The sequence below is a fragment of the Fusarium oxysporum genome, chromosome 9, assembly GCF_000149955.1.
Source record: "Fusarium oxysporum f. sp. lycopersici 4287 chromosome 9, whole genome shotgun sequence".
Classification (NCBI taxonomy): domain Eukaryota; kingdom Fungi; phylum Ascomycota; class Sordariomycetes; order Hypocreales; family Nectriaceae; genus Fusarium; species Fusarium oxysporum.
In genome coordinates this window covers 1,544,595-1,568,686 of record NC_030994.1, presented here as the reverse complement: position 1 = coordinate 1,568,686, position 24,092 = coordinate 1,544,595, and the positions used below count along the sequence as shown (strand labels likewise).

The 24,092-nt window shown below is 50.6% G+C and overlaps 5 protein-coding genes across 6 annotated transcripts; 1 reads left to right on the top strand and 4 right to left on the bottom strand.

Moving 5' to 3' along the window:
• Positions 1-1,198: 1,198 nt before the first annotated feature.
• Positions 1,199-5,040, bottom strand: FOXG_09393 (uncharacterized protein). 2 transcript variants are annotated; one of them, XM_018388535.1, is made up of 5 exons: positions 4,610-5,040; positions 4,443-4,552; positions 4,055-4,383; positions 3,637-4,003; positions 1,199-3,575 (listed from the first exon to the last, which is right to left on the bottom strand). In XM_018388535.1, exons 1-5 carry the CDS (start codon positions 4,648-4,650, stop codon positions 1,681-1,683), a joined length of 2,742 nt encoding a protein of 913 aa, XP_018246615.1. In that variant the 5' UTR covers positions 4,651-5,040; the 3' UTR covers positions 1,199-1,680. The 2 variants fall into 2 exon arrangements, with proteins under 2 accessions (XP_018246615.1, XP_018246616.1); XM_018388536.1 differs by having other exon boundaries at positions 1,262-3,575; positions 4,055-4,552; positions 4,610-5,006.
• A 238-nt stretch (positions 5,041-5,278) lies between these two features.
• On the bottom strand, positions 5,279-7,043 carry FOXG_09392 (rab family, other). The gene is made up of 3 exons (XM_018388534.1): positions 6,565-7,043; positions 6,441-6,504; positions 5,279-6,381 (listed from the first exon to the last, which is right to left on the bottom strand). The coding sequence occupies exons 1-3, from the start codon at positions 6,640-6,642 to the stop codon at positions 5,816-5,818; spliced, it is 708 nt and encodes a 235-aa protein (XP_018246614.1). The 5' UTR covers positions 6,643-7,043; the 3' UTR covers positions 5,279-5,815.
• A 126-nt stretch (positions 7,044-7,169) lies between these two features.
• FOXG_09391 (uncharacterized protein) lies at positions 7,170-9,496 on the top strand. Its single transcript, XM_018388533.1, has one exon. The coding sequence runs from the start codon at positions 7,326-7,328 to the stop codon at positions 9,297-9,299; it is 1,974 nt and encodes a 657-aa protein (XP_018246613.1). The 5' UTR covers positions 7,170-7,325; the 3' UTR covers positions 9,300-9,496.
• On the bottom strand, positions 7,184-13,947 carry FOXG_09390 (uncharacterized protein). Its single transcript, XM_018388532.1, has 2 exons — positions 12,073-13,947; positions 7,184-12,022 (listed from the first exon to the last, which is right to left on the bottom strand). The coding sequence occupies exons 1-2, from the start codon at positions 13,140-13,142 to the stop codon at positions 9,874-9,876; spliced, it is 3,219 nt and encodes a 1,072-aa protein (XP_018246612.1). The 5' UTR covers positions 13,143-13,947; the 3' UTR covers positions 7,184-9,873.
• A 3,389-nt stretch (positions 13,948-17,336) lies between these two features.
• Positions 17,337-24,056, bottom strand: FOXG_09389 (separase). Its single transcript, XM_018388531.1, has 2 exons — positions 20,747-24,056; positions 17,337-20,698 (listed from the first exon to the last, which is right to left on the bottom strand). Exons 1-2 carry the CDS (start codon positions 23,899-23,901, stop codon positions 17,569-17,571), a joined length of 6,285 nt encoding a protein of 2,094 aa, XP_018246611.1. The 5' UTR covers positions 23,902-24,056; the 3' UTR covers positions 17,337-17,568.
• Between the last annotated feature and the right edge of the window lie 36 nt (positions 24,057-24,092).

Sequence of the window (24,092 nt, the reverse complement as noted above, 5' to 3'; positions counted from 1 at the left end):
TCCTAGTAACTGGGGAAGTCGTCGGGTCTGATCGAAACCATTACGAGTAAGCGTGTCCCTTCCACTCCGCTGAAGCGAAGTCTAACGCTGGCCTCCGTTGAGTCCGGCCAGAACCCTCGTAACCGCATTGCGACACTGAGAGACCATTTTCTCAAAGCGTTTGGCAAACCTGATAGCAAAGAGTTCCAGGCTGGCGTTGATGCGTTCAAAAAGTCACTGGCAGCATACAGCATCATCTCTTACGTTCTCCAACTCAAGGACAGACACAACGGCAATGTCTTGGTGGATAGCGAGGGCCACATTATCCATATCGACTTTGGCTTTATGCTTTCCAATTCGCCTGGCTCAGTTGGGTTTGAGGCGGCGCCATTCAAGTTGACGCATGAGTATGTCGATGTTTTAGGTGGACCACTTTCTCCTGATTTTGAAGACTACAAGAGACTTTGCAAGCAAGCATTTCAAGGCAAGTTACACCAGAAATACGATGTTAGAATTGTGCTAATACTGTGTTAAGCTTTGCGTCGCTCGGCAGACAACATTATTGACCTGGTAGCGATGATGGGACATGACTCCAGGATGCCCTGCTTTGCAGTGGGCATCGCTCAAGTGACGAATACCCTTCGACAGAGGTTCCAGCTTCATCTGAGCGCCGAAGAAGCGGAGCATTTTGTTGATGATCTCGTTGCCAAATCATTTGGCAGTTACTACACTCGACTGTAAGTTAAACCTCATTCTGAGTTTCAAATACCGCGTATTGACCTGTCTCAGCTATGACACATTCCAATATCGTACACAGGGTATCTACTAGACAAGTTCAACACAGAAAAGACTCGATAGGCAGGGAGTAGTTGATTTCAACGCATAAGAGAAAAATTCAAGAGCTAGGAGTAGCATTGGGATAATTCGGGGGCATATGAGATGGCGTTGCGGATGATAGACATGGCTGAATAGCCGAAACACTTACTGATGCGAGTTTTATATGACAACTGATGATTGCGCATGGTGAGGAGGATAGGAAGTGGTGTGGATTTTTCATTACGGGGTAGAAGGGACGTAGAATGAGGGGACGAATGAATACTGGAAGACTTCTTAAGGCAGTGCCGACATACGCATCCAAGAATTTTTCTATCATGTCCCAGTGACAGCTATACTGACGACTGCCTTGCTTGCCTTTATGCAATACGGACAAGGTTGATTCAACGTGTAACTCATGCATAGACTCATCACCTACTGACCTCACTTCAGCGCTGACTTTATATAATGACTCCAAGAGCGCCTTTTCATTTCAAGACAGGATTCACGATACCTGCAAAACTGTCAAGCAAGACCCTGCTACCCCTAACCTGCAAACCTATTTTTAAGTCTCTTGCCCCATGGTCCTCGCTTCCCGCCGCCCAGCTGAACCCTAAGCTGGCATCCCGATGAAAACTCGTGTAAGTGTTTCTGATTTTAATGCAACATCCCTTTCCCCTTCTTTTTTTTAGCTACTCGTACATGAAAGATTTGATTCCGCATGATGCATCAACCGCCAACACCTGATAGTGAAGAAAAAAAAGGAGGGTAAATGTTGCTTCCACCTTGTGAAGCTTTGAGATTAGGGTGGAATGAGAAATGATCAAAACATGGCCTTCATTGTCTTATCGACTTGGTGGCACGTTTCTTGGAAGACCGTTGGAGTTTCTAACCCCATCGATCACCCTCCCTTTCTGCCTCGAGTCTTCGCATTCTCTCTTCTTCGTCGCCACCATTGATAGCTTCGCTTCGACGTGATGCAGCAGCAGACGTTGACGAGCCCGTCCGACGGCCTTTGCGCGAGCCTGCATCGTCGCCGTCATCGCCGCGGCTGCGTTTCCAACCCGCCATACCTGCGATACGTTGCGCTTCTTTAAGCAAGCGCTCGCGATCACGGGCCTCACGCTCGAGCGTGTGAGGGTCTTTGCCCGAGTTCTCGGTGCGACTCGAAGAGCCGGTTTTCACTTTCGTGTCGTGACCGCGAGGACCAGAGATAGGCTTCGAGTCTCCAGCATCAATCGACTCGCGTCTGCTGCTATATCTCGAACCTCGATCGCGATCCCGTTCTCTGTCTCGGTCCCTGCCACTCTCCCGATCTTTGTCCTTCTCTCTCTCTCTGTCACGGTCGCGATCGCGTCGGTCCCTATCCCGATGTCGATCTTTGCGATCCTTATCTTTCCGGTCTTTGTCACTACGATCTCTGTCCTTTTCCCGACGCCGGTCGCGGTCGTAGTCTCTATCCCGGTGCGAGGGGCGGTGGCTGGACTTTTTGCGATCGTCATCTTTGTCCTTTTCTCGATCCCTCCGCTTGTCCGAGTCTCTATCTCGACGGCTGCGGTGGCTGGATCTTTTGGATTCAGCTGGTGATGCGGAACGGTTTCGGTCAGTATATTTTTCATCCTTATCCTTGTCCTTGAAACGTGAAGACTCTTCATCATCGTGAAAGTGACGCCGGCTTCTATGCTTCTTGCGTCGCGAATCGTCATCATAGCCATCGTCCTCAACAGACTCTGAGCGATGACGCCTACGTCGACGGGAGCTTCGATGTCCCCTGCTGCGACTACGACTTCTGCTGACGGTTCGAGATGCTGATCCTGTTTGGTCATGGTCTCGGTCTCGGTCTCGGCCGCGTTTGTCATGATCGCGAGGTCGCTCTTTGCTCTGCTCATGATGGGACTCACGATCCTTGTCCTTTTCACGAGCGTCAGCAGTAATTGGAGTTGGAGAACTACTCCTGGACCGGGATCGGCCTCGGTCTGCTGGGCTATCTCTCACTCCAGTCGGTTTAGAGGGAGGGACTTCACTTCCCACCTGGTAACCGCGTGCTCGAAGATGATGAAGACTTGTGTTAGGGAGCCCCTGTCTCATAGCTTTGGGCCCAGTAGGCGCATTCAAAGGAACATCAGCGGCTGCAACTGGACGGACAGCACCGGAAACATTACCCTGAGCAAGGTCCGAGTTTCCAGGCCCCGTATTACGTGTTGTAGAGGAAGCATCACCGGTAGCGGCATCCGCATTGCCTATGGCCTCACTGGATCCATCAGCTTGTCCGGCATCAGCAGGCCCTTCAGTGCTATCGCCCTGAATAGGTTGACCGCTTTCATCAACTTGCTGCTGGCCATCACCCTGATCGACACCGTTCTGACCATTCTGACCGGGCCCAATCTGCGGGAATTGGCCTTGGGTCTGATCCTGGTAGTTTGGGTTGCCTCCGAACTGGTAACCTCCACGGCCATATCCTCCGTAGTAACCACGGCCACGGCCTCGACCACGTCCGAAAGTGTTGCGGCGATAGTCATTGAATTGACCATAATTACCTTGATTGTATCCTGTCTGGAATCCTGAGTTAAAGCCTCCAAAGTCACCAGTTCCCATGCCAGGACCATTTTGATTGTAATTATTCTGGTCGAAATTCCACGACTGTGAACCGTTCCAGTTATTATTGGAGCCTTGGCCAAATCCACCTCCAAAGCCACCCATGCCGTTCATGCCCATGCCTTGAAAGCCACCGTTCATGTACATGTTCTGCATCGTCATTGGGTCCATGCCCATGCCCGGCATACCTATAGACATACATGTCAGTATTTACTACCACGTGTGCGCTGATTCATTTCACAAACTTACCCATCATGGGAAAGCCACCGAAGGAGTTCGGCGTCATTCCGTTCTGCATAGCCATCATCATCTGCATCTGGTTGAAGTCACCAGAGCTAGAGAATGAGCCATTCGGAAAATTGCCATTCATTGACTCGGAATCAGGCTTCTCTTGGTCTTGGTCCTCGTCGTTTTCGGCGTCCATTTGTTGTTCGTTTTCTTCGCCGGCGCCGTTGATTCCTCCTTCACCATTTTGTGTCGTAAGAGTCTGCTCGTCAGAGTGCTCGATGGGTGCGTCCTCTGTGCTGCCCTCGGCAGGTGCGCTCTGAGCATCACCTGCCTCGACTTGCCGAGGACTCTCAGTAGCAGGAGTGTCATCATGATGAGTAATATTCTCCTTGAAAAATGTTAGTGGAAGGTCCTTGACGAGAATCGGAAATTTCAGTACCTGGACTACGTGTGGAGCAGGAGCGCCTTCATCAACTTTGTCAGCGCTATCGACCTGTACTGATGATGGTGCGTCGACCCCCGAAATCTGTTCTATGGGTGTCTCGATCGCAGATGTTTCGGTTGTAGGGAGATTCTGTTTAGGCGCCTCAACTGGCGTCGCTGGCTCTGAGTCTTTGTCTTCCTTCGGTCGGCTTGCCTCGCGTTTCTTCTCCGCAGTGCGCAGGAAGACCCTGATTGTGGTTCTCAATGATTTGTTGGGATTGCAATCCTCGGCGGACAAGGGTGAGTGTTCGCAAACAGGACACGACGCGGGTAGATTGGATTGACCTTGACGCAGTGTTAGCACGAGGATGTAGTGGGCGAGCTTGTAAGGACCAATCGCGTACATGATTCGCATATTGCCTGTTCGCAACAAGGAAGACGGTAGGCGTTGACCGCGAGCTTGCTGCAGATCGCGCATCGCAACTTGATTGGAATATCGTCGGGCGCAAGGGACCTGCAGAAAGGGCATTAGCTTGCGCGTTGGCGCGGTCTTTCAGGCTGTGTAACATACCGAATCAGCTCCGCCTGAGCTTCTGTGATTGTTGATGCCATTGCGAAGTGTTGCTGATCTGTTACGAAGCAGCCCCAAAACCAAGGGCAGAGCCTAAGATAGCAGAAGAAGCGTCATGGGAAGGTTGTGTGTTGTAAGAAATGATGGGAGAAAGAGAAGAGGAGAGCAGAGGAGGGAAAGGTTATGCTCAGGCAGATATGCAGCAAGGCCGATCTTTTTTAATGGTTCTGGTGCAACAGAATCACAGTCACTGTGATCGATTGGCGCGACGTTAAGGAATCACTAAGAGAGCTAAGTAGCTACTTATGCAGTAATTCAACTCGGTCAAAGAACAGTGAAGAAAAGAAAATGATTAATATAAAGAGAGAAGCCAGGCCTGTTTGCTTCTGACGCAAAGGCCAACGGCAACTGGCTGCTAAAGGGCTCTGATGAGGTTCAAAATCGTGGAAAAAAGAGTGGGTCACAGACGCACGCCAAGCCCAACAGGTAGAGGCGGCAGAATCCGACAGTGATCACGTGAGCAATAAGAGTATTGTCGTAAATACGTACGACCATAGCAGTAAGAAATGAAGAAGTATCGAATGCTTATACATATCAAATGAGAAAGACTGGATTTGGTGGACTAATGTGCAAAGACCGGATTACAAAGAATGTTTCGATTGCGGATTGGTTGAGTAATTATTGCAATTCGTACTGAGGTGTGAGGTGAGCTGAAATAATTGATAACTAACAGAGCGCTCAGATACAAGGTTGACTCTGAATCATAGAGACGTGATAGTTACTGAGTTTGCAGAGGACTTAAACAAGTGAAAAACGATTAATGAGTCGTTGTTTGGGTTAGGCTAGCGACTGATATTGTTAGAGCACACAAGAGGTACACAGGTACCTAGTTCCTGATACAAAAGAAACTCTTTCCCAAAGCCTTTTGGAAGTGGTATATGCTCAGTCCATCAGTTTTGTTATTACGAGAAAGAGATAGACAAGACCACTAATTGTCCATACATGCCGCAACAAAACTCAGCTAGGTAGTAACAGGAAAAGAAACGAAAAAACCGCAGAGTCAACTCCCATGCTCTCCTCAGCATCAATCCCAAGCAAACGGCTCGCAGGAAAAGGGCAGCATAACGTGCAATACAAAATCAATTGTCGTGTGCACCTCCAACTCATCCTCTCACCCTCATCGACCCATACGCCACTTGACTCCGTCTAGCAAGCACAGCTGTCCTTAGCACCAACATCCTTGGGACCACCGAGATTCACTCTTTGCTCCTCGCCTGCCCGGCTGGTAGCATTCGATGCGCCAGCTCCTCTGGCACTCTTCAATGACGTCTCGGGTATGGCGTTTGCGATGGCAGTGAAAACCTCGGTAACGTTATGTCCGCTCTTGGCACTGGTCTCAAAGAATAGTAATCCCTCCTCTTCCGCGTATGCCTGAGCCTCTTCTGTTGGAACCTTGCGTGCGTCGCCAGAGTCGTCCCCTTCCTCACCATCTTCACCATCAGCAGCAGCGCCAGAGTCACCCGTAAGATCCAGCTTGTTGCCAACCAGTGCGATAACGATGCCGGGAGATGCTTGTCGCTGCAACTCTGCAACCCAGTGCTTGGCCTTGATCAGAGATGTAGGTTTGGTGAGATCATAAACGACGAGAGCGGCCTGAGCATTTCGGTAGTACATTGGAGCCAGTGAGGCGAAGCGCTCCTGGCCGGCGGTATCCCAAATCTCAAACTTGATTGTCCTTGTGGGAAGGTTGCATTTTTGGGTCAAGAAGGCGGCTGTTGACGCTAACTGTCAGCGACGTAATGGAAGGACTGGGGAGGCACAAGATACATACCACCAATAGTGGGTTCCTTGTTTTCTTGGAAGTCGTTGTTAACGAAGCGCAAAACGAGAGACGACTATCAGCTCAATTAGTATGCTAGGAGATGCTTTCGCAGCATGTGATTGTCCAAGCGCACCTTTCCGACGGCGGCTTCACCGAGAAGCACCAGCTTGACGCTGCTGCTGGGCTTCGGGGCGTTGGCAGAGTCGGCCATGATTGCGGGATCCCTCGGAGATGAGGTCAAGTTGGATGAAGTAGTTTCTTTATGGTTGAGACAAGTCGGAAGATCGATATCGTTGTAAAGAAAACCGGGCACGTAGCGTAAACGGGGGGTTATTAAACACAGAACGATTATCGGGAGTTTAATGGTCTTGATGGATGTTGCCTGGGGCAGAGGAGGTAAAGACGCGACGTCAGTAAGTAAGGTAGAGTTACCGCAAGGTTAGTAGTGGAGGTCAGTCGAGTCGGTACTGTAGAAGCACCTGCATGGAGTGTATCTAAGGAGGTAGCAGCCGTAGCGGCGAAGGGCCCAGTTCCAGGCGCTTTTCTAGAGGCCTTTAGTGGCCGGGGTTGGTCAGTTTGCTTCCCTGATGACGAAGCCACATGCAGCCGCTGCCAGCGCTCAAGGCAGCTAAGAAAAGAGTGGCCCTTGATTGGTTGATGTCAAAGCAGCTGGACACCCTTCGGTTTAATATTTCACCATATTCCGACTCCCCGCCAATTTTTCAAAGCGGCAGAAAAAAAAAAAGTTGGGACAAGCGCATGGAAGCTCTAATTGGGTCTTGTTGATAAAGATAGTGCCGCTTGTTGCAGTCTTTTCTTACACTCATTCTCTCAACGCATGATCAATTGCTTCTTTATTTAATCCCTTGCTTGCTTCCAAGAACTATCTCCACCATGGGGAAGTCCACCGAGGACCCCAAAAACACCAAGCGCACCCTCCTCGATGATAGCGACTCCGAATCAGAAGATGGAGGCGCCGCTATTGCCACGACCGGCTTCAAGGTGAACGAGGACTTTGCCCGTCGTTTCGAGCACAACAAGAAACGAGAAGAGAGACAAAGACTAGAGGAGAAGTTCAAGAATACAGGAAAGCAGCCAGACAATGACGACGACGACGAGTCGTCCTCGTCTGACGAGGAGGAAGATGAAGATGGCTTTCTTGCTACTGAAGATCTCGACGCCCAGATCTCTGCCACTCTCCAAGCCATTCGAAACAAGGACCCCAAGGTCTACGACAAGGAAGTGACCTTCTACAAGCCCGATGACCCCGCCGTCACAGCAACCGAGAAGGAAAAGAAGGAAAAGCCAGTCTACTTGAAGGATTACCACCGAGAAAAGTACATGCGAGGTGACACTGGTGCCGACGATGCCGACGAGGATGTACCCATGACCTACAACCAGGAACAAGATGTTCTCAAGAATTCAATCGTGGCTGAGATGCATGCTGCCGCCAATGAAGACTCTGACGACGAGGACGGCGGTTTCATGAAGCGAAAGGAGACAGAGAAGGCGGACTCAAATGGTGTACACCCCTCGCGGAAAGCAGCTATGGCCATCACCGAGGTTGATGTTGCCAACGCCGATAAGAACCCTGAGACTTTCTTATCAAATTTCATGAGCGCGCGTGCCTGGGTCCCCCCAGATGGTTCGAACTGGAAAGCGTTCGAGTCGGATGAAGGAGAGGACGATGATGACCGCGCCGACCAGTTCGAACAGGCTTACAACTTGCGATTCGAGGACCCAGAGCGGAGCAACGAATTCCTTCGATCATATGCTCGTGATGTTGCCGCAGCCAAGTCAGTCAGGCGTGAGGAGAAGACTGGTCGCAAGCGTCAACGTGAACTCGAACGTGAGCGCAAGGAGGCCGAGAAGAAGGAGAGGCGTGAGGAGAAGGCTCGTCTAAAGAAGCTCAAGCTTGATGAAGCCCAGGAAAAGCTGCGTAAGATCAAGCGCACAGCTGGCAATGCGGGCAAGGATCTCACCGATGAGGACTGGATCAAGTTCCTCGACGACGCATGGGAGGATGACAAGTGGGAGGAGGAGATGAGGAAGCGATTTGGTGACGATTACTATGCTCAACAAGATGATGCTGTAGCATCAGAGGGCGAGGAACAAGACGGCGAAAAGAAGAAGTCCAAGCATCCCAAGAAGCCAAAATGGGATGATGATATCGACATCAAGGATATCATTCCAGATTTCGAGGACGATGAGAAGAAGCCAAACATTAGCCTAAGTGATGTCGAAGACGACGCTCAGGAGGATGAGGAGGACGAGGAGGACGAGGATGGTCGGGCCTCCAAGAAGCGCAAGACAGACCACAAGAAGGCCCGCAAGGAGTCCCAGAAGCAAGCTCGTCAGGAGCGCGCCAAGCTTGAGGCTCTTGTAGACTCCAAACTTGAGCTTACCGACCATGCCATCTTCAAGCAATCGTCTCATGCTCCTTTCCGCTACCGCGAGACCTCCCCTCAATCTTTTGGTATGACCGCGCGCGATATTCTCCTCGCTCCCTCCGACGCTGCCCTCAACGACTATGCTGGTCTCAAGAAACTTGCCACATTCCGCGACCAGGAGAAGAAGCGCAAAGACAAGAAGCGTCTCGGTAAGAAGGCTCGTCTACGCCAGTGGCGTCGTGAGATCTTTGGAAAGGAGTATGAGCGCGACGGTCCTACATATGGCTTCGAGCGCTTGATCTCTGCCGATGAAGACGCTGGTGGCGCCGTGATCGAGCCCGCGAGTGATAAGAAGAGAAAGCACAAGAAGGAAGATGGCGAGGAGGATAATGTGGTAGGCGATATTGGTGAGAGGAAGAAGAAGCGAAAGAGGTCCAAGAGCAAGAAGAATGCTACTACCGCTACAGCGGAGGAATAGAAGGGTGTTGGGGGGATCGATCAAGATACCACTGCGATAGCATAACAAAAATCAGGCGTTCCATGTTGTATTTCTAGTTAAGCTGTTTTTTAAGTAGCAGTGTTGGGCCCATCCCATCACAAAAGCAAGGTGCATTCATTTCAACAACAGTTTTAGAAACTTTGATTTCTTAACGAACTATCTCATCTCTTGGCAAACGAATGTCAACTCATCTCTAAATGAGCATGACGGGTATGATGGTATCTCAAGTACTTAAAACACAATTTTCCTTCCCCCACGGTTAGATGACACGCCCTACAGTGTTCGCCATACAAACTTCAATATGCCTCTTCGCCAATACCCAACCAAATCCAGCCTTATCTCTGGTACAGATTCCCATGTGGAAAGTATAAAGAACAAAAAAAGAATATAAGACATCACCCAAGGATCGTGGCCTACATCAGGTTCAAGTCCTGGCTGACAATGTCTTTTGGCCACACTGCCAACGTCAATATCGGGGCCCAGTGAACTTGTGTGGCCGCGAAGACCTCCGGGAATATGGTGTTACCCAGGCTAACCACTCACACAGTCCCTCCTAAGGACCCTGTTGCTGTAGCCCACCCAATGCATTCGGCGTTGCCAAACCACTACCCCCTCCTCCAAACACTCCCGTAAATGGGTCAATTCCACCCATGTTGAAGCCGGGATCTTGGCCCATCTCTGGAGGCTCCATGTTGAATGGCATGAACCATGCGGACGATGCTTCCGGTCCGCTAAGTCCTGCTCCATCAGCCATACCGGCTGCTTGCCCATTCATGCCCGCCTTAGCAGTAGACCGCCGGCCTTGTAAGCCTCCATCTGGATGGGCTCCTGAAGCAACAGCGTCCCAGTCAAGGCCACTCATTATATCCTGACCACCACCCAACCCCGTGCTGGCATCCAAAGAATATCCCCCAAAGACAAGCTGACGATCAAGCGGGTCAATATTTCCATTGGCGCCCTGTCCAAAGTTCATGGCTAGCAACTCAGGAGGGAAGAATGTGGGGGTGTGAGCATGATGGGAGAACGCCGTCATGTTGGCCGGACTCATAGGTGACATAGCTGTGCTGAAAGCTGGATTCTGCGCGTTTGATACTGCGAGAGGGTTGTAACTGTTGGATGGCAGCCCCAGCCCACCCGAAAACCTACGTTCTTGAGCCCCAGAGACCGAGTCTGCGTCTGTCCCTTGCATAGACTCGAGATGCTGGCCGGACTGTGTCGGCAAACCAGCTTGTTTCTTGGCGCTCTGCTTCCTCTTAGTTCCCACAGCGCGAATGGTATCCTTATGTTCGACACTCTGGGGTGTTGGAAGCGTGGAGAAGTATTCTTCCACCGATTGTAGCTCGGGCTTCGCTTCGAGAACGCCATCTGCTCCCGAATCCTTCCGTTTATGGGTGGCAGGGTCCATGAATTCGGCATCAGAGAGACCATGCGGGTACCGGTTGAACCAGTCTCCGTATTGGAGGAAAGACGATTGTGCAGCACGGTCTTGCAGATTTGCACCGGCTCTCATGGCGTCCAGGGCGTTTCGATACTGTGTGCGCACATTCTCCACCATCCAGTGAAACATGCCCCAGTACTTCTTCATCTTGTGAAGATACTTGACGTTGGTGGTCAAATTGGCTTCCGCTGTTGGCTTCATGTTGGGATTTCCAGATATGACGCCCAATATGTGGACTGTTGTCGAGGAAAAGGCGCAGTATCCAGCAAAAGGTGCCGAAACAAAACATCGCGATTGTTCGGCTTCACGAAGGAGCTCAGATATCTGATTCGCAGCGCTGAAAGTCCTCTTACTCGCTTCAGAGAAAAAGTCATCATGAACACCTTGCTGCTTTCGCGCTGACATCGCTGCTCGACTCACAAAAAGGATGTTATGCTGCAGGCAGATATGCATGAAAAGAAATTGACTTGCCGTGTTCTCTGTCTTGTGGACGTCGAGGTTCTCAGCAGAGTACTTGAGTGACGAAGGTAAACTGGCTTCAAGATTCACGACATCGTTGAGATGCTTCACATATTGCGATTCGTCCTCCCACATGGGGTTTGGGTCCAGATCCTTTCCCCCTTGGCTAAGGTAGGTAATGATCCGTCCCCAAAGGGCGATGGCTCGGATCAGAAATGCTGCAACTCCCATGTTCTCTCGTGCATCAGCAAGTTGCCCATCATTGGGTGATGCTGGGTGAGGAACTTGACCATCAAGCATCTCGGTTGGAGCAGGCATATCGAACTGGAAGTACTTCTCCTTCACCGGCAGGGGAATCTGGATCGTATCCTCTCTGATGAACATGGGCCGATCTGTCCCCGAAGAGTTGAAACGGTCCATGAGAAAGCACGCCCACATTATACGTCGTCGAATCTCTCGGTCGATGAAGCTAAGCTGTTTTTTAGGACCAGTACGACCGGAGGGGTCATACTCGAGGTCTTTATGCAGCTGAAGGGCGAAGGCCATGCGAATTGCTTGACCGCCCAAGGCCCAGCTACGGCCACCCTGGCATGTTCCAAATTCGTGAAGGCCCAAAATGAGGAGACAGGTCAAAATTGTGAGATTTGGCCATTCGTATCGCCTGGTACAGATATCTCGAGCGTGTGACGCCCATTCTTCGCCGCGTAGGAACTCGGGTCCCGAAGAATTCACTAAAGGGCTCGAAGTGAAACGAGCAGCTACAGCGCACACTGTGAGGACAAGCACTGGGGGCAGCGTCCCATTTCTGTGGACCATTAGCGAGAAAAACATGTTTTAAATCTTGAAAGAACTCACTTCAGCTTTCGCATGTAGCTGGGTTTGTGGAGAAGATGGTAAGATTGACCATAGATGTTGTCGAAAAACACCTCTGCCAGATGCTCCTGAATTTCTTTGGAGGGCAGTGCCTCAGTGCCTTCATGCTGAAGCTTATTCTCCTCGGCTTCCTGTACTTGCAGGCTACTGGGCCTATCATCACCATCGATCTTGGGCTTCGAGGGCGCCTTGGCCCACGCTTCTAGATCAGGTCCAAAGGCTTCCTCGGCGCCACGCTTTTTGGTTGGCTTATTTGAAGGTACGGTTCCTGGTATCGCTGGTTTAACAACGGCCCGAGTCACGGACGAAGCTACTTCCTGATCGGACTTGGGAATGACCTTGATAATGCGTTCTTCCATACGCTTCAACCGCTTATCGAGCATGGCCATGTAGTCTGTCCGTGGCGCCGCCTTCCGAGTGGTGACCTTATACACACATGGTATACGAGAGCGTAAACAGTGCTTGCAGGCGGGCTTCTCGCCTGAGCAGCGGATCTTCTTTCGGCGGCATGCAATGCACGCGAGCGGGAGGCGTTTTCTTTCCTTGCCAGCTTTTGTCTTCAGCTCACTCCACGCCGGTGTGGCATCGGCTTTATCCTCCTTAGGTTTACCGCCCAGATCCGTGGCATCTGCACGACTACGGGAAGCCAATCCAAACTCGTCTGTAGTCGAGTCTTCGAGGGCGTTGGATGCGGGAGATGTCCTATCTGGAGGAGCATCGGAGCCATCCATGCTCTGGCTTCGGTTGCCTGCAGGGAGGGCGCCAAATGGCAAACCGTTGTGTGCAAGTCCAGACATCGCCTGGTGCTGAGGAAATGCAGTTGGTGATTGTGAGGCGTGGGCGTGGGCGTGATCGGCCAGAGAAACGAGAGAAGGTTGGTCAGGAAGACCTTGGTAAGCAAACGCGAAATCGTCAAAATGTGAGGGATCCATTAAGGCGCCGTGAGAGGGAGATGGCACAGCGTGCAATTCAGCGACGTCGCGATAGAGTTGAGGACCGGAACCGAAGGACTGCTGGGCATGTTGAGAATTCGAAACGGCACGACCGGACATGGCTCTGCCAGAGACAGAGTTGCGACGCGGGCCTTCCGAGGCCAAGAATCCGGTGCTGGAAAACAAAATCTACCGGACCGGTGTGGTTGCGATGATGAAGCGAAACGACAGAATTGGGCAGGGGGTTCAAGGTTGCGAGTGCAGCCCGGCTGTGCGAAACGAAATCTTTATAACGGTTGGCGGGAGCAGCTGTTGTGCAGGTTAAAACGCTGCAGCGCAAGAGCGTTGAGATTTGAGGTAACCCGAAGTCGTCCGGGGAGTTTATGGAGAACCAACGGGTACGTATGTAGTCGGTGGCTCCCCGCACTGGAAGCTGGGGACTGGTCTGCGCCCCGGCTGGGGCGAAGGAACTGGCGGAAGTGAATTTAGAAACGTTACGAAGGTTGATTCAACAGTGATGCAATGGACATCGGATCAGGCCGCGCGAGTCGACGTTCCGTGAGGAAGAAAATCCGTCTCTTCGGAAAGCTGCGAACTGAGCTCTCGATGGTGTTTGAGAGAGGTGCAAGAAGGAGGATCGGAGGCAAGTTAACCGGGTCCTTGGTCTTTGGGTGGAAGAGATTGAGTCGTGGAAGCTGGGGGTTTAAGGCCCAGAATCACAGAAGGGTGGGGACCTTAAGTGGTAGAAAATCAAATGGCAGCGATTACGATAGGTTAGATAGGTTGTAGTGCACGGTCCGGGTGTGCGACTGTGGGGTAGAGAAACAGCAGTGTCTGTCTGGCTTTTGGGACTTGATAACTTTGGTGGTTTTGGTTCAGGGTTGGGCCGCTTTTGGACTCATCTCTCCTCTTGTCTCCCTTCCATGGCGATGCTAGCTATGTAATCCATGTTCACAACCATGCCCTGCCCTGCGAGAGAGACAAGGAATCGGTGGAGCCGTCGGCCGTCGACAACGCGCGTGGTGGAGGCGGGTGGTGGGTGTGGAAGTCCCCTAAACGTTTAGTACAGTCGTAGCAGCTGTAGGGGGTGACGTGATGTGATTGATTGATGGTCTGTGTAGTGTTGTTGTGTTTGAGTTCATGTCATGTGTAAACCGTTCGTGCATACAAACGGAACTGACTGACTGACTGACTGACTGACTGACTGACTGACAGTGTCCATGACTTGATGTTGATGGTGATGGTGTATAGAACAAATTGGTTGGATCGGAGAAACGTGGATATAGATAAACGAATGCCCATCTCCTTCCTTCCTCGCTTCACATCGCATCGAAACAACGGACAACTACCAGGAAGGACCAACAGATATTGCCCAAGAAAGAATCTCCGCCCAGGGTCTTTTCTACTCCCGACATCGCACATCCCAAAACAGATTATACATACTCTACGTACCGACCCTATGAGGCTAGGCAATGTTCCTGAAGATGGATTTGAAGCTGCCCTGAGTCGGTGACTATGACACTGCAACTTACTACATATAGATCTACAAAGCCTCTCTGCCTCATTATGATGTTCATATGAAAAGCCTTCTTCCTTGAATGTTACTGGGGGAAAAACTCAGCATCTCCTGGTCAGATCGAGAGGCATTTCTCCTGCTATTAATTTTAGTTTGATACGAACACGTACGTACGTAGTTATTGCGGCTCGTTCGGCTTAATATGTGGCCTAGTCGCCTGTATTAACTCTACAAGGCATCGCGATCTTCCTCATGTTGTCGTCTTTGGTTTGGCTTGGGTTGTCGCTGTCAAGTCAAGGTTCAGTGAGACAAGGCGCGGCAGGATATCAAAGGGCTAGCCAGGTGAACTAAGGCGGGACAGGGGACCCTTGAACCTGTCTTGGCTTGGCTTGTCTGGTCTGGTTGTCGAAGACCCCAGGCTATCAAGGCGATGCAAGCATAAAAGCGGCAAAAAGCAGGGCGTGAGTTCACCCAACAAGAGACCGTCTCAGCTCGATCTTGGTCTGCAGGTGCACTAAAACCCTCTGATGGCATGAACTAGTCGAGAAATGCCGGAGCCGGCCAGGGTCTAAACCGCTCGACTACCGACCCGTGTTGTGGGCATCACGTCTCGTATTGTAGCATTCTGTTCCCCTGCATTAAGACGCGGTGGTATTCTCAACGGTTATTTCCCTCTTGATGGTTCTTCCCTGCAGAAACGACAATGCATGGTGCCAAAGAAAGCACCGACTATGGAGTATTGGACAGGCGGCTCAGATGATCTGCGGCTTAGATGCCTTTGGAATCACCAATTGAGCAGACCACGGGATATCTTGCATGCACTCCAGCCCCGGCCAGGGTCGACGTCCTTCGAAACCACTATCCCGGACCCTTGTTCGACGTGGACGGCATCTTCCGAGAGGTTTGGTGCTAGGCAAGTTAGACTTCACGGTCAAATAACTAGGTGTCATAATGCTACGTGGGCCTAATGTACTCAATAGGGGAAGCATTATTGTTCTGACTATACGGTATGATGATTTACAGCAAATCGAAACATGTAAACGTGTTCATATATGGCTCAACAAGCGAGGCGCCTGTCTTTACTACAGGGAGGCAAACTACTCGCCCAGCCGCCGGCATATTGGAATATAATATCACATCTACGCGAGCCCTACCCATCACGCGTACTTAGTAAGGCTTAGACCTGGGCCAGGAGGGGAAAAACGTAACTTGGAGGCATGAGACAGAAAATGGTTGTCCTCTCCTGCTGCACAGACATTTCAGTACATGGATCCCTTGCCTACCCAAAAGTTCCTCGTCTCCTCCAAGATCATCATCTCCCTAGGGCTGTAGGTAGTGTAGCAACTGACTCTCGCTCAACCCGCTGGGTCGGTCATCACGATGTGGTTGAGAGGTATGATCGCCATATAATCAGTCGAGCATGGATATCGTGACAAGCGAAGGCGACTGACGATCCGGTCTGGAACCTCAACATGATGACCTCTCATTTTACGGATACTTTGCTATCTACAACCCCCTGGACGTCAATGACATATGCGGAGTTACATACCATGGGGTCCTCACCATCTTTCTGGTGCACGCACATTGCTCGCTCGCTCTCACGCTCTCACGCACACACGCACGCAGCACTACAACACAGCGAGCATCATCCTCGTCGGGCCGGTGCCTCTGCTGCCGGTTCCATAAATGATTCTCTCTTTCTACTCTGAACGGGCGTAATAGCAACGCGGTCCGCCCGTCGCAGACGCTACTGACCAAGGCGAGGTAGCATAACCTGCATGTGCCATAGCATCTGTGTGTTTGCGCCGCACTGCATCATCCTAGTGATCAGCAGGAGATTCTCTTGCGTGTTTTGTGTGCCAGAGAAGGGACAGTGACACCCAGGCTATGCAATCTAGCTGTTACTTTGTTTTGTATTTTTTGCCTTTTTGCGGTACGGTACGGACTGCTGAGTATGTGGGATAAGTGGGATAATAAATACGCGTGGGGTTGGGCTTATAGACGCGACGAATAGATATCAAACCAACGAAATTAGGTCATTATCTCAAACACGCTGAGTCCTTGCGCACGAACTCGCCTAAGCCCTACAAGGAGTCGACTTAAATTAACACACTTTATGATGCCGAAAAAGGATCAAATAGCATATGCTTATGCCTATGCCTATGCCTAGTAGTAGCTATGGGTGTCTATTAATATGAGTCTGTTGGGCTGCGCGCTGAGCTTCATTGGGATAGATTACCCTAGGCTGCCCAGGTTGTCGCGGCCTCAAAAAGGTAGTCAGTCTACTAAGTTATTTCACCATTCTCAGATTAGACGTAAACACCTGCCAATTCCAGGATAATTTACAGGACTAACTCACGTCACTCTCTCGAGTCTCAGGTCAGTCTCCTATGCATCTCCTGGAAGGTATCACAGCATGGTTTCTCAGCATATGTTGACTGGCACTTAAAGATCCAACCATCTTCCTCAGCCACTTACACCGTCCAACCTGCAATATGTCTGAGCCTCGGTCCGTTTCGGCCATGGCCCGATCTTGGTCGCAGAAGTGAAACCGTTGTTAATGTTCCGCTGCATAAAACGTAGATGATATCTCCTGGTTGTGGCCATGCTGTCACATCAACAACATGAATCTTCCACATGAACAGAAGGCCATGTGCACCTCGAACTATAAACAGTGGAATCGTGAGAGAATGAGCAAGTTAATAGTTATCTAACTTTCAATCTTGGGTAGCACCCAGAGATGTAGCTCATCTTCCCCTGGCCTTTCACTCAACATAGCCTTGGGAAAGTTCCAACAGCCGGGCCAATTATGGATCATAAACTCAATTTTGTTCATCAAAAAGCACTATCCCTTCATTAATCTAAAATCAAACCAGGATCCCACTTATCCAAACTCCCGGAAATGCTAAGCTATCCTGCTACGCCATGCTATGCTACGCCATCTAACCTCTATTCAGTATCAGCAAGAGACGCGATGCTTCGTAACCCTGAAAAAGGAATAAACAACCAAACACTTTGCCCCCTATTCAATCACTCTTCCCCTCTGTGCTTGATGTACACCGGGATGCCATACAGTACCACCGCCGCGGCGTTGAGATACCGGAACTTGCACGCCTCCCTGGACCGCCCAACCGCCTCGGCCAGTGACACGTTGTTCATTACTTGACCGTCTTCCTCCGACTCACTCTCGTCCTCGCTCGAGGCCCGACTCTTGCCCTTGACTCGCTTATTCTCCTTGAACGTGCCCTTGGGGAACAGCCCCCATTCCTCAAACGATCGGCCCGCGAACCGATCAATGTCCCTATCCGTCACGTCCCATAGTGTACCCACCACAGCTGGACATCCAGCCATCATGTAGTTCCACACAGGGCCGTAGGACTCAAACTCTCCGGCTTCTGTTAGCGACGCAGAGCTGCAGCCCATCAAGAAAGTGGCTGGCCTGCATTTTTCTAGACGACGAATTGTGCGTGCTCGAATATACTGCGCGCCGCTTCCGTGTCCAAAGTAGAGGAGAATCTCAGAGCTTGACAAAGCTTCTTCAAACTCAGCTTCTTCAGGAGCGCGGTTAACAATGCCTGTCCAGCTGCCGAGGCCTTTCATAATCGGCTGGAAGGTAGACTGTGTGCTGACCAGGTCTTTCGAGGGGTTCAAGATGTAGGTACCTTGCTCGGCAGACACGTAGTGGCCCTCTGGTGCGTCTTCAGAATTATCATCGCTCGCTGATGGTTGCGATTCCGTAATAAGTTGCCTCAAGCAAGCCAATGAAGGTACACGCGAAATTGCAAGTCCTTCCATACAAGGCATCGACTCCCAGGGAAAAGCATGGAGGGCCTTGTCAAGAACCAAAACGGTGTGAGCCCCTTCTGCTCGCTCAGATCCCGTCTTAGCCGCGTCGTAGTAGCCGCGCAGGGCGTCATAAGTCTCGACCACCATAGCGTCAAAGTCAATTTCGTCATAAGCGTTGCGTTCTCCGTGGAATTGGAGAATGTCAACAACAAAATAGAGCAGGTCATTAAGAGCCTCGTCATAATCACTGTCTGGATCACTGGGATCACCCAAACCGATGAAAAGGTCAAGGACTCGTGGGTCAAGGGCCACTTTGGATGTCTTTGCCGACTTCTTGCTCGGTCCTTGTTTTCGAGAAGGCAGATTACTGTCGAGTATCTGTTGGAAGCTCTTCTGGAAACGTGCAAGGAGGTCCGATCGGCGTTCGTGCTGAGAAAAGATACCCTTGAAACCACCTAACCAAGTTGTCTCGATAGTGCTCAGAAGATCCTTAAGCCGATCATCCAAAGCCTCTCGCTCAGCCCACCAAGCGGCTTTCGCACCCTTGACACTGAAGTCTCGACTGGCAGAGTGGCTCGTCTCGTTAGCGAGCCGAATAATCTCCATCATCTCGTCCTTTCCGTTCTCGAAGTTAAAGATATCCGAGTCAGCATCTCGAGAATTGGCACGTTCAAGAGGTAGTCGGAGAATAAATGGACTGTGACCAGCCCGGAATTTAGTGATACACAAATCATGGTGGTTGTCGCTGAGGGAGACGGAAATCACACTCCAGTTGTGAGGTACCATGTCGATATAGTTGTTTTGAAACTGGGCCATCTCTGCTGTGAGTCCAAGGCTAGACCGTCTTGAATTATGAGCAGAGTCAATGTCGCCTGGTTTAGCGGTCTCTTTGTGTTGGAGAGTGCTTTGCTCGCGCTTCCAAGTGACGTTACGAGCCAAGTCTACAGAGAAAGTTGCAAACCCCGAGCCAGCAAGGACCCTAGATTGTGTCGTAGACGTAGCCGACAGAAGAATGACTGTATTCTGTAGCAAAGCCGAAATGCGATGAACCATAGTGCTATTAGCTGTTGACAGGGTTGAAGCATGAGCTTCGAGAAGTAGTTCTTGTGCTTGTCTCAATGCTTCAGCGAATGCAGGAACACTGGTTTCCTTGGAGTTCTTTCGCTCAGTGGCTCCTGCGCGTCCTTTACGTGGAGGCGTCTGGCCCTGCGAAGCCTTCGTCTTGTCAGAAGCAGCAATAGCAGGGAACGAAATGGTCGAGTCTTGGATGACGGAGAATACAGGGTCGTGAATCATCTGCTCTGTGCTATGACCGATAAGAGAGATTGCAGTCACGACTTGTTCCTGAGATAGAGTCCCGAAGAGCTTTGGCAACTCTCTGGCATCCTCCAAAGTTGATAAAGCAGAAGCCCAATCCTTCTGACTGATGAAACCTAAAGCCCGTGACAGGATGACCGATGCCATAAGAGAAGCCTGGTATGCATCTTTTGGTAGCTTTAGCACCTCTGCAGCAGATGGCTGAACCTTGACAATGACCTCCTGCTTTCGGGTTCGTGGTGCAGGATTTGCAGCAGTCTTAGCCCTTGTCGTCCTGGTGGCAGCTCGAGTAGCACGTGTAGCAGCTGTTGCTCGTGATTTGGCAGCAACCGGAGCGGTTTTCTTCACCTCGTTCTGGATGCTTAGCACCTTTCTATGATCGCCAAGGCGTTGCGCAGTCTCCTCGGCAAGCTGAAGTAGTTCACGAGCTTTGTCTTCGTCGCCGCTATCGCGAAACAAGCCGCCAAGTTGGCAAGCAACCTGTACCCGAGAAGCTGAGATGTCTTCCGGTAACTCGTTGAACGCCTCATTGCCGAAATCGAGTGCCTTGGTTAGCTTTCCAGCTCGGTGGTAGACGGAACCCGTCCAAGCGAGTACCTGTGCCCGATAGAGTGATGAGCCTGTGCTTTCAGCAATCTTTTGGGCCGACTCTGCGTAGTAAATGGTCTCCTGGTACATGCCAAGATGGGCATAGACAGAAGAAACGTGCAGGAGACCTCGCAAAAGGGGGAAAGCAAGTGCCCAGAATCGTGGACCGATCACCTGGCCAAGCTTGGCGTCAGCCTTGACACTATCAAGACTAGCTGTTGAGACGTTCATAACGCTCGTGCTGGCTGCTCGGGATGCTGTCGCTTCGATCTTGGACCAATCGTGTGAAAGAATTCGAACGCTTGATTTAACGCAGGTAAGCGCGTCTTGTATCCGACCACGCTTTAACGCGAGAACTGAGTCTAGGAACGAGCTGAGGGCTAGAGATATGTTGACTTGTGATTTTGACAATGCCCACGATGAAGCAGATCCATTGTAAATGGCCTTTGCAGCCGCCAATGAGGAATCGCTAGAAATGGGTTAGAATGGTTCCATTTTCTGGGTGTTATGAACTCACGCTTCATCGATGCTACCAATGCCAGAGTAATACTCGGCTTGTGTCAAATGAAACCCAGCAATCAGGCCACGAGAGGCACCGTCGGCTTGGTCCAAAAGCTTCTTTGTCTCATCCAGTGTTTCTTTTGCCTCAGAGAAGTGACCGATATTGAGATGTTGTGATGCAAGAAGTGTATGATTAAGGATCACGTTGTTATAGGTCGGTTCGGCCAGAATCTTGGACAGAGGTGTTGACAGCTCTAAGATCTCAAGCTGCAGACTGTTCTCACCCCGAAGGCTGGCGAAGTGGCTGGCAGATTGCAGGTGTGTCAGAAGCCCATCAGGATTGTCGATTCGCTCATAGACATCGTTTCTGGATTTGCATGATTCAGTCATCGATTTCCAAGAGACAACGGCTTCTCTCAGGGCAAACACTGGGAGAGGAGCGCTAGTGACAGCCAATGCAGACATTGACTTCTGTAATGCCCGGAGATGTGGAAGATAACGCAGCAGAGAACCGTCATCGCCATAGTCTTTGTTGTCCAGTTGTTGGATTGTTTCTCCAGCCAAGTTGGAAATTTGCTCCATTTCGTTTTCTTCACCAATGGTCTGGAAGAGCAGCTGGAGCAGAACTCTAAGACGCCGAATTGGGAAGCGGTCGGGTGTGTAGATTCGCAGAAGAGCCTGGACTGATGGATCGTGTAGTTTGAGCCGCTCTGCCCTAGCTGCAGTGTCTCCCACGATTTGCATCAAGTGTTCGAGTACTGCAGCTCGCTCACCCTCCGGCAGAAAGAATGCCCAGTCGTTCCATGAGTGATCAAGCTTAGCAATTGAACGTAGTGTTCGGGACAATATCTCTGCTTTATCATCAGCACTCCAAGCAATGCTCGGAGGTTGAGAATCCAGTGCTGTAGTAACATTGACTAAGGCGCCCTCCTCAATCATGTTGGTACAGATTGATCGGAGAGTTCTGATTGCATCCTCACTTCGGTTTGCAGCCTTGCAGAGATCGGCAAACAACTCCAGCTTGGTTGACATATGAGCCTTCTCCTGTTGGGCCATGGGCCGATCCTGAATAATCTCAATTGATCGACTCAAACACTGCAGAATCTCCTTATTGACTTGTTTGGACTTGCCGAGGTCCTTGCGTATTTGATTGTACCTGGCAAAATACAGACTGGATATTTTCGCAAAATAGCCACTGAGCTGCTCCGTTCGTGCCCTTGAAATCGTGGGATCGAGAACAGCATCAATCAGTTTGTTGCAGTCCCAGAGAACCTCATCCATATGCTTCCAAGTAATAGAGTCAGCCTGGATATCGCCGTTAATGACCACTAACGCGCCATCGAGAATCTGATTGATCGACAGCATCAAAACCTCTCGTCGTTGGTCGAACTGGAGGACGGATTTGGCTGAAGCGTCTCTGCTGGGGGGAGCGCCTAGCCAACGGCGGCCGAACCGTGGAAACTTAGTGATGAATGTCTTCAGATGCTCCAGGATCAACTTCAACGTGTCATCCTTTACTTCTGAACCATTCGAGTTGCTAACGAGGAAACCAACAGCTGACCGTCGAGCGAGTGAAAGACTCTCTAGCAGTTCATTAAGATCGGTGATGTTTCCACTCAAACTCCCTTCGAGGCTCTCTGTAACCTCTTGAACCAGCTGTTGCGTCTTGGTATCATGCTTGGATTGTTTCAACAGTGCAGCGAGAAGGCGGGCCGAAATGGAAAACATGCGAATAGCCGATTCCCCGTCAGGTACTAGTATATCCTTCAGTTTCTGGAACCAGTGGCATGCTGCATCGTTTTGGCGGTCCGTTTGAGCTGCGACACCAAGCAGTTGGTAAATGGAAGTTAGGGCAGAGTCGAACGAAGCCTTGGCTTGGGACTTATGTGGCCCAACTAGATCCATGAGCGCGTGGAAGGATGCTGCAATCAAATCGTATGTTGGTCCATTCGTGGGTGGCTGTCGTCGAGTATATGCGCGAACGCATCGAGAAAACGGCGAAAGAATATCGTCCTCAACATTTCCACGGTGACCAGCCATTTTCCACCATCTAAGCTGAATCTTGAAACAGAGCACTTGCAGCTTGAAAGCTGAAGTTGGAGACGGACTCAGTCTCAACTCTGTCGCAACTGCATCTTCCTTGCTAGAAACACTGGGTGCTAGTGAAAGAAGCGTCTGGGATAGTGAGGCTAGTTGTCGGGCTGCTTTTTGGGTTTCCTTCGCGTTTTTGGCCCCCGATCTCACTAAGAGGTTGATGGGGGAAGATACATGAGATTCCTCGAGAAGTGGTAGCACGGCCTCGATATGAGCTGGTTTCTTGGAATGCGCAATCCATCGCAGTACTTGAATTTGACAACCTGTAACCATTGATAGCAAGTTATCGGGAATCTTGTCACCATAGTCGAGCAACTCCAAAATGACTTGAGCAGCTGTTTGCCCTTCGGTAGAGATCGGTTTCGTTGACTTGTTAACTCCAGCATCGAGCCGTCGCTTTAAAATCCTCAGCTCCTTTAACGCCTGATCTTGAAACCCAAGCGCCAGAAGTTTGCTAATGAATGCTGACATTCCATTCTCGAGTTGGAAATCTGTTTGTGCCACCTGCATTGGACCCGTAATAGATCGTAGACAGGTGAAAGCCACGCGTGCGCACTCGACAGCAGCGAGACATCCTGTAGACTGCGTTGCCGCATGTGTTGCTGCTTTGGCGACAATGTTTGGCGAGGTAGCTACGCGATTCAAAGTTCGTGGCTGCAGCGGTGATAACGGTGCGGATAGGGATCTCCGCAACGTTCGAGGACCAGAGGTTTTCTTGGAGTCTCCCTGAGATGCTTGTTGCTTAATCGGAGTCGCAGGAGTGGTAGGTTTCGCAGCTTCATTTAGAGACCTGATGCAAATGTTGATTACATGTGTTGCCAGAGCTGCACGGTCTTTCGATGAAAGCTGCTCGCTGATAGACTTTGCTGTCTGAGTTTTGCTGCCCGCGGTTCGTTTTGCCTTCGAGTTTGTCGTTGTCTTAGAGGCCGTTCGTGAATTGGCTTGTGATGCTGTGTATGAAGTCTCGATGTCGGGTAGCAGTAGTTCCTTAAGAGTCACGACGGTCGCAGTCGTGCATGTTGATGTTGAGGCTAGAGCTGTCTTGGCCGCGTCGGCCTTTGCCTGCAGTGAAGCCATTTAGATTATGAGTGTAATTTCGTTACCATGCCGTCGTCAAAAACCAAAAGCTCCTAATATGGAGGGAGGTACAGGTACAATATGCAAGTTGAAAACGCAAAGCTGCAGGTCTCTATGTCGCAATTGATAGTTAGTTGACTTTGTTAATCCTGGCGACCTGGCCCCGGAATTGGGCAAACACAGCTGGTTGT